At 53.8% G+C, this 10,903-nt stretch overlaps 1 protein-coding gene across 4 annotated transcripts in view; it reads right to left on the bottom strand.

Moving 5' to 3' along the window:
• Positions 1 to 264: 264 nt before the first annotated feature.
• Positions 265 to 10,903, bottom strand: part of TEP1 (telomerase associated protein 1) — a 39,817-nt gene continuing 29,178 nt past the window's right edge. For all 4 annotated transcript variants that reach the window (XM_063698284.1, XM_063698285.1, XM_063698286.1 and 1 more), the window contains 22 exons: positions 10,653 to 10,847; positions 10,358 to 10,533; positions 10,102 to 10,258; positions 9,788 to 9,967; positions 9,237 to 9,329; positions 8,838 to 8,970; positions 8,527 to 8,677; positions 8,167 to 8,300; positions 7,927 to 8,015; positions 7,545 to 7,659; positions 6,849 to 7,089; positions 6,544 to 6,667; positions 5,597 to 5,721; positions 5,370 to 5,469; positions 4,996 to 5,151; positions 4,640 to 4,852; positions 4,216 to 4,369; positions 3,896 to 4,108; positions 2,716 to 2,876; positions 2,366 to 2,479; positions 1,041 to 1,149; positions 265 to 397 (listed from right to left, as the gene is read on the bottom strand). In XM_063698284.1, the coding sequence (XP_063554354.1) occupies positions 1,132 to 1,149; positions 2,366 to 2,479; positions 2,716 to 2,876; positions 3,896 to 4,108; positions 4,216 to 4,369; positions 4,640 to 4,852; positions 4,996 to 5,151; positions 5,370 to 5,469; positions 5,597 to 5,721; positions 6,544 to 6,667; positions 6,849 to 7,089; positions 7,545 to 7,659; positions 7,927 to 8,015; positions 8,167 to 8,300; positions 8,527 to 8,677; positions 8,838 to 8,970; positions 9,237 to 9,329; positions 9,788 to 9,967; positions 10,102 to 10,258; positions 10,358 to 10,533; positions 10,653 to 10,847 (3,042 nt within the window). In that variant the 3' untranslated portion in view covers positions 265 to 397; positions 1,041 to 1,131. The remainder of the gene's footprint in view (positions 398 to 1,040; positions 1,150 to 2,365; positions 2,480 to 2,715; positions 2,877 to 3,895; positions 4,109 to 4,215; positions 4,370 to 4,639; positions 4,853 to 4,995; positions 5,152 to 5,369; positions 5,470 to 5,596; positions 5,722 to 6,543; positions 6,668 to 6,848; positions 7,090 to 7,544; positions 7,660 to 7,926; positions 8,016 to 8,166; positions 8,301 to 8,526; positions 8,678 to 8,837; positions 8,971 to 9,236; positions 9,330 to 9,787; positions 9,968 to 10,101; positions 10,259 to 10,357; positions 10,534 to 10,652; positions 10,848 to 10,903) is intronic.

Genomic DNA, 10,903 nt, shown 5'->3' with positions numbered 1-10,903 from the left:
GGATGGAGATGGGCTCATGAGAGTGGGCACAACAGAAGGTTATTCCACATACCTTCCCCACCTCCCTTGACTCTGGTCCTTGCAGGAACTCACCAAGAGTGGATGCCATAACCGTGTGGCCCCATCTAGCCCAATGGTTACCACCAGAAGTTCTGACCCAGGCTGTCCAGCTGACAAGACACAGAGACTGAGTCAGAGGAAGGGACGGAGCAGGGGAGAAAAGAAGAGACAGCAGGGAAGGGGAGGTGGCTGACGTTTTGTTACCTGCACGGGGCTCCATGGCAGCTGCACAGTGGCTAATGGGTCCTGAGTGAGCAGGGATGCTGGTCAGCTCCACGCCTTGATGGTCCCACACTTTCAAGGTCCCATCCCGGCTCACAGACACCACGTGCTCCTCCTGCCCACAGAGCACAAGATCAGAGCAGAGTCATATTGAGCAGGACATGGGAAACAGAACTTCCTCCACAGAGGTGGGCGGAGCATTAGGAGCATGGAAGATGTCAACGAGGGAGGAGAACTCAGGAACAGTGGGGTTGGGTGGCTCAGGACAGTGGGGTCAGGTGGCTCAGGACAGTGGGGTCAGGTGGCTCAAGTTCATGATACCAAGAGGCTGTGTTTTCATGCTCTCCTCTCTCCCTTTACACCAACCCTTAGCCTCAACACCATAATCCAATCCCAAGTATCTCATTTTCTTTCTCTCCTTTTTTTTTTTTTTTTAAAGATAGGGTCTCACTCTGTTACACTGGAGGCTGGAGCGCAGTGGTTTGATCATAGCTCACTGTAGCCTTGAAATCCTGGGCTCAAGTGATCTCTCACCTCAGCCTCCTGAGTAGCTAGAACTATAGGCATGTACCATGGTACCCAGCTAATTTTTATTTTTATTTTTTATAGAGATGGGGTGTCTTACTATGTTGCCTAATCTCCAGGTATCTCATTTTTACGCTCATTTTGCCTCTGGGATTAGATACTCCATGCACCGTCTCCCAAAGCCCCCTTAGCCCTTCAGAGACCCCCCAGTGGGATCTCCATTGCTTTCTCACCACAGCTGCCACAGCGCTCACAGCACTCTGATGACCCAGGAACTGACCAAGCCGCTGTCCCGACTCTGGGTCCCAGAGCCCCACAGAGCCATCACTGGAGCAGGATTATCTGCAGAGTCAGAAGTCAGAGGAGTGGGATTATCAGCATCCCTCCAGCATTTTGGTATATCTGTAGTGTAGGGTGGAAGGCGGTAAGCCACGTAATTAAGGGCCTGGGTTCTCCTGGGTTCAAATCCTAGCTCTGTCACTCATTACTTTCTGCTTTGTGGTCTGTTTCTCTTTCTGAGCCTTGGGTTTCCCAACTATTTAATGAGTATAATAATAATGTACATATCTGATATGGTGGTTGTGGGGCTGAGTGCGTCTACATAAAGGACTTAGGCTGGGCATGGTGGCTCATGCCTGTAATCCCAACACTTTGGGAGGCCGAGGCAGGTGGATCGCCTGAGGTCAGGAGTTCGAGACCAGCCTGGCCAACATGAGGAAACCCCATCTCTACTAAAAATACAAAAAATTAGCTGGGCATGGTGGCAGGTGCCTATAATCTCAGCTACTCAGGAGGCTGAGGCATGAGAATCATTCGAACCTGGGAGGTGGAGATTGCAGTGAGCAGAGACTGCGCCACTGCACTCCAGCCTGGGCAACAAGAGCGAAACTCTGTCTCAAAAAAAAAAAAAAAAAATACTTAGCATGCTGCCTGGCACACAGTGAGCATATAATAAATGGTAGCTATTGTCCATATTATTATTATTATTATTTTGAGATGGAGTTTCACTCTTGTTGCCCAGGCTGGAGTGCAATGGTGCGATCTCTGCCTCCCGGGTTCAAGTTATTCTCCTGCCTCAGCCTCCTGAGTAGCTCGGATTACAGGCATGTGTCACCACGCCCAGCTAATTTTGTATCTTTAGTAGAGACAGGGTTTCTCCACGTTGGTCAGCCTGGTCTTGAACTCCTGGCCTCGTGATCCACTCGCCTCGGCCTCCCAAAGTGCTGGGATTACAGGTGTGAGCCACTGTGCCCAGCCCTAGGCTTTCTTATTAGAGAGTTCCCTGGATCAGCTTCATCATTGACCTTGGAAATGTTCTGAGTTCAATTTCCTTGTCTGAAAAGTAGAGATAAAAGGAGTATCTACTTTACAGGGTGTTGTAAAGATTAAGTGAAGCAATATATGAAAAGAGCTTAGTTCAATGCCTGGCACATATCAAGTTTGACAAATATTAGCTATCACTATTATTAATGGGTGCCAGAAAAAGGACGAGGTGGGGAGTGTTGTCTTGCCCCAGGAACCCAGCTGGGCTCTGTGCCACCCCTGGCCCTTTACTCACCAGTAGGTTATCTTTGGTCCAGGCACAGCCAGTGACCCAGTCACGGTGACAGGCAGGGAAGGAGTGGATCAAAACAGGGGTTTTGGGTGTCCTCACGTCCCAGCAGAGGAGACTCTGGATAGGCCCCAAGGAGAGGGAGCAATCAGGACCAAAGGAAGGATGGGAACCCCGGAGCCATTTCAGGCAAGAAATTTCAAAGAAAGAGGGGGCACAAGGAAGCACAGGCAGACAGATCTATACTAGATTTGGCAAAACAAAAAGCAGGAGGAAGCAATGGGAAATGGGTTGTTAAGAAATCTAGGAACTAGAGAGGCTATGGGACCCCAGGGTTGCATCCTTCTGCAGCTCACCCGATCCCGGCCCCCGGTGGCCAGGCTGCCTCCATCAGTGCTGAAACTACAGCAGCTCACAGGGCCCTCATGTCCCCGCAGCTCAGTGCCACAGGGAAAGTCTTCTGCCTTGTGTGGCCGCGTCAGCAGCTGCCTTGGCCACAGCTGCACTGTGAAATCCTCTGCATTGGAAAAAGAGAGAGGGAACAGCTTCCTGAAAGAGGAAGCCAGACAGGCCCTGGGAGGCCAAAGACAGGAGCGGCCATGGGGGCTGAGGGCGACACCTGAGGCTCAGCTCCATGGGAGGGATGCAGGGAGTCACAAGGCTGTGGAGAGGCCCTGGGCAAGGGTCATCAGCGAGTGTGTACATAGGACGGGAACGTGTGGCACTCCCAGCTCCAGCTCCACAGCTCAGGCCGGGAACACAGTTCCTTGTCTCTGCTTCTCTAACTGTACTCCCACAGCAGCTGCTCCAGACCCCTCCTCTTCTCAAGTGTCCAGTGTCACTTCCACCTCGTGACCTGTGAGGACCAGGTCTCCCTCCTAGAGAGGGCCTAGGCCATTCTACATTTTCACCTCAACATCTCTCTCTCTCCTTCTAAGGGAAACCTATCCCTTTACACAGCAAAGTCTCCCACGGGGCAGAAACTCAAAGGATTACTGGGAGTTTAGAGGTCCCAGAATGAGGGTGAAGGAATGAGTGGAAACAGTCTAAACAGATTATGCAAGATAATTGCATTCAAAAGCACTTTGAAAGTTGTAAAACAAAATCACACATGTGTATTTTCATACACATATACATACAACTTGGAGAAAGGTATCAGTGTCTTTAAAAGGAACAGTGATTTGTGGGCCAGGCGCGATGGCTCACGTCTGTAATCCCAGCACTTTGGGAGGCCGAGGTGGGCGGATCACCTCGGTGATCTCAGGAGTTCGAGACCAGCATGACCAACATGGTGAAACCCCATCTCTACTAAAAATACAAAATTAGCTGGGCGTGGAGGCGCATGCCTGTAATCCCAGCTACTCGGGAGGCCGAGACAGGAGAATTGCTTGAACCCAGGAGGCAGAAGTTGCAGTGAGCCGAGACCGTACCATTGCACTCTAGCCTGGGCAACAAGAGTGAAGCTCTGTCTTAAAAAAAAAAAAAAGAAAAGAAAAGAACAGTAATTTGTTAACCCTGCCCACTGTCTAGTAGTACCTGAGGCAGAAGCCAAGAGCTCCTGGGAAGTGGCCAGTCCTAGCACAGGCTTCTGGAATCTGGACAGGAGCCAGAGGGACTGAAGGGAGCATTCCTTGAGTGCCCAGCCCTGCAAGGACCCATCTTCTGCACCACTCACCAACACCTTGGGGCTTAGCCAGGCCAGGGCGGACACTGCCACATCCAGTGCCTGACCCTGAGCTCCCTGGGAACCTAGAGAATGAGAGAGAACAAGGGAGTAAGACACTTGGGAAGGGGTGGGGGGCAGGGGCTGCACTCTTTCTAAAGGCTCAAAAACCCACCCATTCCCATTTCAGTACCTGAAGAGATTTTGTAGATCCTAATGCCATCCGCTCGATACCCAACAGCCACCCGATCACCATCTGGGCTGAGTGCCACAGACAGGGCAGGAGAGAGAGAAAGGGAACCCAGGTGCCCACGGGGCCGACCCAGAGACCCTGACCACACCTGAACCTGGGAACCAAGAAAAGGGCTTAAGGATACCACCTCCACCACCTGGTCCTCCTCCCTGTTTTGAGTTACAGCCACCCCCATTAAAGTCCTCCTTCCAGAGACTCTTCTCATGAGAGCTGCCCCTGCACACAGCGGCACCCCTCTCCCCGTGGCTCCTGCAATCCAAGCTCCTCCACAGTCTCCTCGACAAAGGACCCCCACCCCCACCAAGATATTCTTTGCCTTTGCTACTCCCCCTCACAACCCACCACCAGCCCTCTGCAAGCTGACCTTGCCATCCTCTCCAGCCGTCAGTAACTGGCAACCCGCATGCAGGAAAAGCGCAGCAGCAACAAAGCCATGGTGGGCAGGGAAGGCAGCCAGCCGTGCCCCTTCTCGCCAGGCCCACAGCTCCACCATACTGTCCAGCCGGCCCACAGCCACAACCCCCCCAGGCACATTGAAGGCCAAGGTACGGATAGAGGCTCCGGGTGCCCCCAGGTCCTACACAGGGAGGTAGAAATGGAAACGTGAAGACCTGCTCTCAGCAAAATCTTAAGTGACCCAGAATGCTGCTGTCTGTCGTCTGCCACCCTCCACTCCTGTCCTCCTGTGCTTCCCCCAAGAGCTACACTGGACCTTCTTACCTTGGTGACTTTGAGCCCATCCACCTGGAAGAAGCTGATACTGCCAGCCCAGCTGCCTGTGGCTATTACCTGCCCCTCTGGGTGGAAGGCAACACAGTTCAGGGACTTGGGGTAGGTGTGCTGGAAGGCCAGCTGCCCACGGACTGTGTCCCACAGCTGAGGGAGAGAGAGGAGGAATCAGGATGCTGAACAGAGATGCCTGAACTTCTCAGTCCCAGACCTCCAGGAGCAACCTTGTCCAGTTACCCTGCCCTCAGCAGGGAAGGCCTTCTCTGGCCAGGGAGTCAGCAGCCTCTGCCGCACTGAGAGAACAAATTCACGAGGGTGAGTCATGGCTCAGGGCCACTCTGACCACTGCAGACCCCAAGTCTTACCTTTAGGCATCCTCCCAAGCACACCGTGGCTAGCAGCCGGCAGTCTGGGCTCAGGCAGCAGCCAGTGATTTGGTACTGGTGAGCCTTAGTCTGCAGCACCCTATCCCAGGAAGATGAAGTCAGTCCTCTGGACCCTGGCCATCAGCTCCCTCCTCATTTCCTTCTCCTGGGGCTTCCAAAAAATGGGGAAGGCCCTCATTCCAAGACAAATGGGGAGGACCCCTTACCGACAACCATGCTGCAGGTCCCAGAGCTCCAAGAGCCCGTCGAAGGCAGTAAGAAAGAGTGTATCATCGGAGAGGAACAAACAAGCAGAGATTCCATCACAGCCACTCACCACAGACTTCTCCTCCTGCGACAGTGGGTGAGGGAGTGCGGCTCAGGCCATCCCCTTGACCCTCCAAGTCCCACCACTCCAGGCCCCACCCAAAAAGAAGGCCAAGACACAAAGGCCATGAGTCCTTGGCTCTCTATGTTGCAAGTCAAGCACACGTTCAAGTGGGGGCCTCGTGATCCAAGTGGGGCCACATTTTCTCCCCTACTCCAAACCCCATACCTATTCCCCAAGTTACAGAAAATTTTGATGGGTCTGAGAAAATGGGGTTACATGGGGTAGGGGATGACATGAGTGTAAAGAGGATAGAAAGAGGCTGTGGTTCTAGGACTCACCTCTCCAGCCTAATGTACTATTAGCCTCCCATAAGCACTCTGCTGCCATAATTCTCAGCAATTTACAAATTTACCAGGAACATTCTCCCCCTGTGTCTTTGCTCAGGTTCCTTGTTCAAACAAGAGTGCCTGCCCTTCTCTATCCTATGTCCTCCTATAGCTGCACAACTCACTCATGTCTTAATTAGATTACATGGCTATGTTTCGGTTCCTTTTTTACCTCGTATGTCTTATCTCCCAACAAAACTGACCACTTGGTGGGCAATGACAATGTCCCAAGTCCTGTGTTTCTTACAACGCTTAGCGCAGTGCCTTAAATGGAAGGTGTGCAGCAAATATTTGCTGTGTGATTGATTTTTTGACCAAGCCCTTTGAGCTGATGTGCAGGCAGTAAAGTTGCTGAATTAATCAGAGTGATAACAGGTGTGTTTGGCTCATCTAGGGCTTCAGGGCAGTCTTCACGGATTTTCAGAGGGTAAATTCTGCCCCTCCTTGATTGTCATACCTGCCAAGTTCTCAGGTCCAACAGGTAAACTGTCCCATTGGCAGTGCCCACAGCTGCTCTTTGCCCATTGGTGGAGAAGGCCACAGCAGTAGGGGATGAGGAAACTGCCAGAGACAGGCTGGAGCTAGAGAAAGAGTAGGAAGAAAGGGAGGAAATAAACGAGAGAATGCAAACAGGAGTTGATTTATGTGCTTCTGTGCCTGGATCCCTCTCCAGTGTTTCTGGTCATCCTTATTCCTCAGTTTCAGAAAGAGCTGCAGCTTGCTCTCTGGTGGGCTTACTAGGGTCTGGGGTCAAGGTCTTACCTTTGCTGATTTTTCATGGTCCGGGGTTTATTAAGCCATCGTAGTGTGTGTTGGAGGTGCCATCTCTGGGAGAGCAGCGGGGCTTGGTGGCAAAGAGGTGAGTCCAGGGGCTGGTTGGCTGCCTGCTGGGGCAGGAGCCGGGGGTACTGGCTGAGGATTGAAGCCTGCTGCCTCAGGAAGGTGCGAAACACTGCAACATCAGCCTCGGGGAGCTTTTGTTCCTCTTTGGGGACTGAAGAAGCTATAAAAGGGTGGCAGAATGTCACTGGGGAGCCAGCTGGACCCCATTAGCCCCAGCACCAAATAAAACCATATGGTGTGTCTACAATAGTAAGTCTCAAAGTGTGGCCCTCTGGCCCTATATCGGGAATATCTCTTAAAAGTACAAAGCTTTGAGCCCCACTCCAAACCTAGGAAACCAGAATATGGAGACCCAAGGATCTGCAATTTGAACAAGTTTCCTAGATAGTTTTATGCTAACTAAATAAAGTTGAAGAATCTCTGGTCCAAGAGATCAAGGTGAAAGGTCTCCTGAGAGTCACGTGCTTACCCTCCTGGCATTTTCAACTTGAAATGGAAATTTGAATCTTTTTTCCCTGACACCCACACCCCTGCCCCAACCCTGAGCAGGGCCCCCATAAGCACACCCAGGAGTCCCATATCTCAGAGAAGAATCCAGCCAGTGACTCATCTCACCATAGAGGGCATGGGCCTCCAAGAGCCGAGAGACCAGACCCAATTCCAAGTGTGCAGCCACCACATGGAGGTTGGTAAGAAACTTCGAAAGAAGTCCACGGTTCCCGCTCTGGAGCTGAGAAGGTCAGATTGAATTCATTAGGGATATGAAGGGGCTGGTGAGAAGGGACAGTTTAGTCTCAGAACCTGGATACAGAGATAGGATCTGAGCTGGGACAAAGGACTTGAAGAAGAAGGGCAGGAAAACTGAAAGGAAAGAGGTCAAGGGAGTTTGGGAGGGGTAATGGCGGCGGTGATGGTGGAGATGGTAAGGGGGAGAGGGGTCTCAGAACAACCAAAGCACTCACTTTGGGAAAGGTGTCTATGGGGTCTAGGAACTAACCAGGTGGTAAGGCAGGTCTCCCAGAGCCTCAGGAGGGCAACTTCGGAAGGTGCCTGAGGCATCAGCGTCACATGTCTTCCAGAGCTGAGCTGCATGAACAGATATTGAGAAAGGCTCAGCCCTGCATCATTCCCAAGGACAGTAGGTGAGCTGGCCAGCAGATGGGAGCACAGTGGGTGGTCCTGGCCTCCAGGCCCAAGCCCCACACTCAGTGCCCAGGCTGACTTGGGCTGCAATCACCTGCAATGAGGATGTGTGCCGTGTCCTCTAGCCCTGGCCTCTTCCCATAGCGACGTTTAGCTGCTGTTCTCAGGGGCCCATCAGGGAGGCACAGCCGGGCACCAGGGCGCTCCAGAGGGCCCTCCCCTAGCAAACTGTCCTCGTGTGAGGAAGGGAGAGAGAAGAAGGAAGAGGCCTGTCAGTGAGCATTCTGGCACACAGTGGGCTCCTATTCCCCCCTCAAATAGCGGAAACTGGAGCAGCTGGAGCAGTAGCTCATTCATGGTCTGGGAGCCAGTTGTTGAAGCTATACAGAGGGCCCTGGCTCAAAGAAGGGAAGGCACAGAGAGGTCAGCGGGAGCTCTGCTGGGGCACCTGTACCTGCGCAGACTCTGGACGAGGTAGGCAAACGGGCCCATGGGGTAGGGGTCTCCACTGTTACCAGCAGCCACTGCTTCTTCCCAGCTCTTAGTCCCCTTCGGTAGCGTCCGCCACACACTCAGCACTCCATGCAGCTGGTCCACAGTCAAACCTGAAAACTCAAGCTCTCTGAGGCCCTCATCTAACCATACAGTGTCCCCACCCCCACCACACCCTGTCTCTCCTTGAACTGCCTGCTGAGACCCCAAGGGAACCAATGTAATCCGAACCCTGGCCCTCAGCCTCCCAACCAACCCACCCCAAGCACTGACCACTCCGTGTGACCTCTAGGGCAGTCAAGGCCTGGGGAAGGACATCAGGCCCATGCTCCTTCTCCAGTGTGCTCAGGATGTGCTGCAGCAGCAGGGGGACAGTGGCAGGCAGGGTCCGGAGTCTCTCAGACACCTAGGATGGCGGGAGGACAGCCTTGTTCAGTGCAGTGGGAGGAGAAGCAGCTTGGGTTGTGGGATAGGGAAGGGGCAGCAGGAGGACAGTGTGGAGGAATGAAAAAGTAAAGAACAACAGTAGGAGGGAAGTGAGGCGAGGTATGAGGCGAGGATAGGGAGCGGGTGATCACAGGACAGCAAAGGACGTGGGATAGGGATGAGATAAAGCAGCTGAAGAGAGAATGGGAAGTGGTGATTAGGACTTGGAAGGTGACGAGAACTGACCTGCTCATACAGCGTGAAGAGCCTCAGGTGATCGGTGACCAAGCGCAGGTAGAGCGGCCGGCCTGATTCCCGCTTCACCAGCAGCAGTCGCATCTGGCAAGACTCAGGACTCAGGGTGGGGTCCAGGAGGGCTGCCCGCAGCCAGCCGTCTGCCCCAGCACCAGCCCCTCTGCCAGGCAGCTCCTCCTCTGAGAGTCCCCAGCAGATGCCAGGTCCATGGCATGATCCCAGGACACAAACCATCCCTCTCCTACGCTGCTCTGCCCAGCCAGCCCTGCCAGAAAACCCCTGTGGCTCGGCCTACCCCACCAAAAACCACTTTACTCATCCCCTCACCCGGAGAGGCCCTGGAAAGGCCATTCACCGGGGGAAGAGGGCTGGGTGACATGATCAGGAATCACAATTTTCTTATTAACAACTTCCCATGGACAGAATTTCTGAGAAAACAAAGGAGCAGGTCTGTGCAAGGCAGCTAGCAGCCTCAGCACCCCAGGTCCTCATAGCTCCCAGATTCACCCCACACACCCACCGGCCCCGGCCTAGAACCCAACCTGGTTGTTAAATGGTGACTCCTCCAGCCGCTTCCCGTACAGGGCCAGCTCCTCTCTCACCAGCCGGGCCCGAGCAGAGGCCTCCAGAGGCCCCAAGGCCACCACGTGGGCACCCTGGCTCTGCTCAAGGGTCTCCCCTAGGCCTGCATCACTAGACACACTCAGCACCAGGTGTACACACTGTGATATTTGGGCAAAGGGGCAGGAAGGTAGAAAGAAAAGGAGAACCACATTGGAGAGGCCCCTCTCCTCCGTGCCGTATCCCTCCTTCTCCCCAGCCTTCTTCCCGACACCCACCTCCTTCTCACACTCACCCGGGGAAGCTTCTTTGGGATCCAGTCTGAAATCAGCTGCCCATTCTGGTCCACTAACCTATCAGCCCCATCGATGATCAGGACCTGGGTCTGGCCAGGATGCAGGGACTCAGCAGACTTGGGCAGCAGCCTCTGCTGCAGCTCCCACACCAGGCTTCTGTACATGGAGAGGAAGTCAGGGTCAGTGGAAGAGAAAAAAAAAAGCAGGGGTGGTACATGGGCATCAACAAGGCTGGGCTCATTGGGGGATACCCACCGGTAGGTGCTGGGGAGGGCACCTGGCTCTTTTAGTTGGCCACGCAGATAGGTACAGAGGCGTCTGAGCAGAGTGAGGGCAAGACCCTGGTCAGGACGAGCCCCAGAAAAGTGGAAGAAGACTAATGGTGCCACCTTGGCCCCATCAGGAGCCTGCAGGGCTGACACAAGAGATGCCTGCATGGGACAGGAACAGAAAACATGGTCACATTTTACATGCCTGAGCTCCCTGTGCCTTACCTCCTTAGCCCACACAGCCTTCCCTCCCTCCTGCCCAGGCCCCTGAGACTCTGTACCAGGAAGGCTGTCTTGCCCTGTCCTGACTGCCCCGTCACCAGGCTTAGCCTCCCGTGGTGCAGCATCAGCTGTTGCACTGTGTCCTGAAAAAGGCGTGGCCGGGCAGGACTCGGTGGCTTCTGCAGCTGCTGGAAGGTGGCCTGGACCAAGTCATCATCTGGGATGGACACTGGCTGCTCCAGCAGGGCCCCAGGCTGAGGGTAAATGGGTCAGTGACTATCCATGGTGCCATGCTCCTCAGCACTCCCAG

This window comes from Gorilla gorilla, chromosome 15 (assembly GCF_029281585.2).
Source record: "Gorilla gorilla gorilla isolate KB3781 chromosome 15, NHGRI_mGorGor1-v2.1_pri, whole genome shotgun sequence".
In the NCBI taxonomy this organism is placed as follows: domain Eukaryota; kingdom Metazoa; phylum Chordata; class Mammalia; order Primates; family Hominidae; genus Gorilla; species Gorilla gorilla.
The sequence above is the reverse complement of the archived record's forward strand: the minus strand, read 5'-3'. Positions and strand labels throughout refer to the sequence as shown.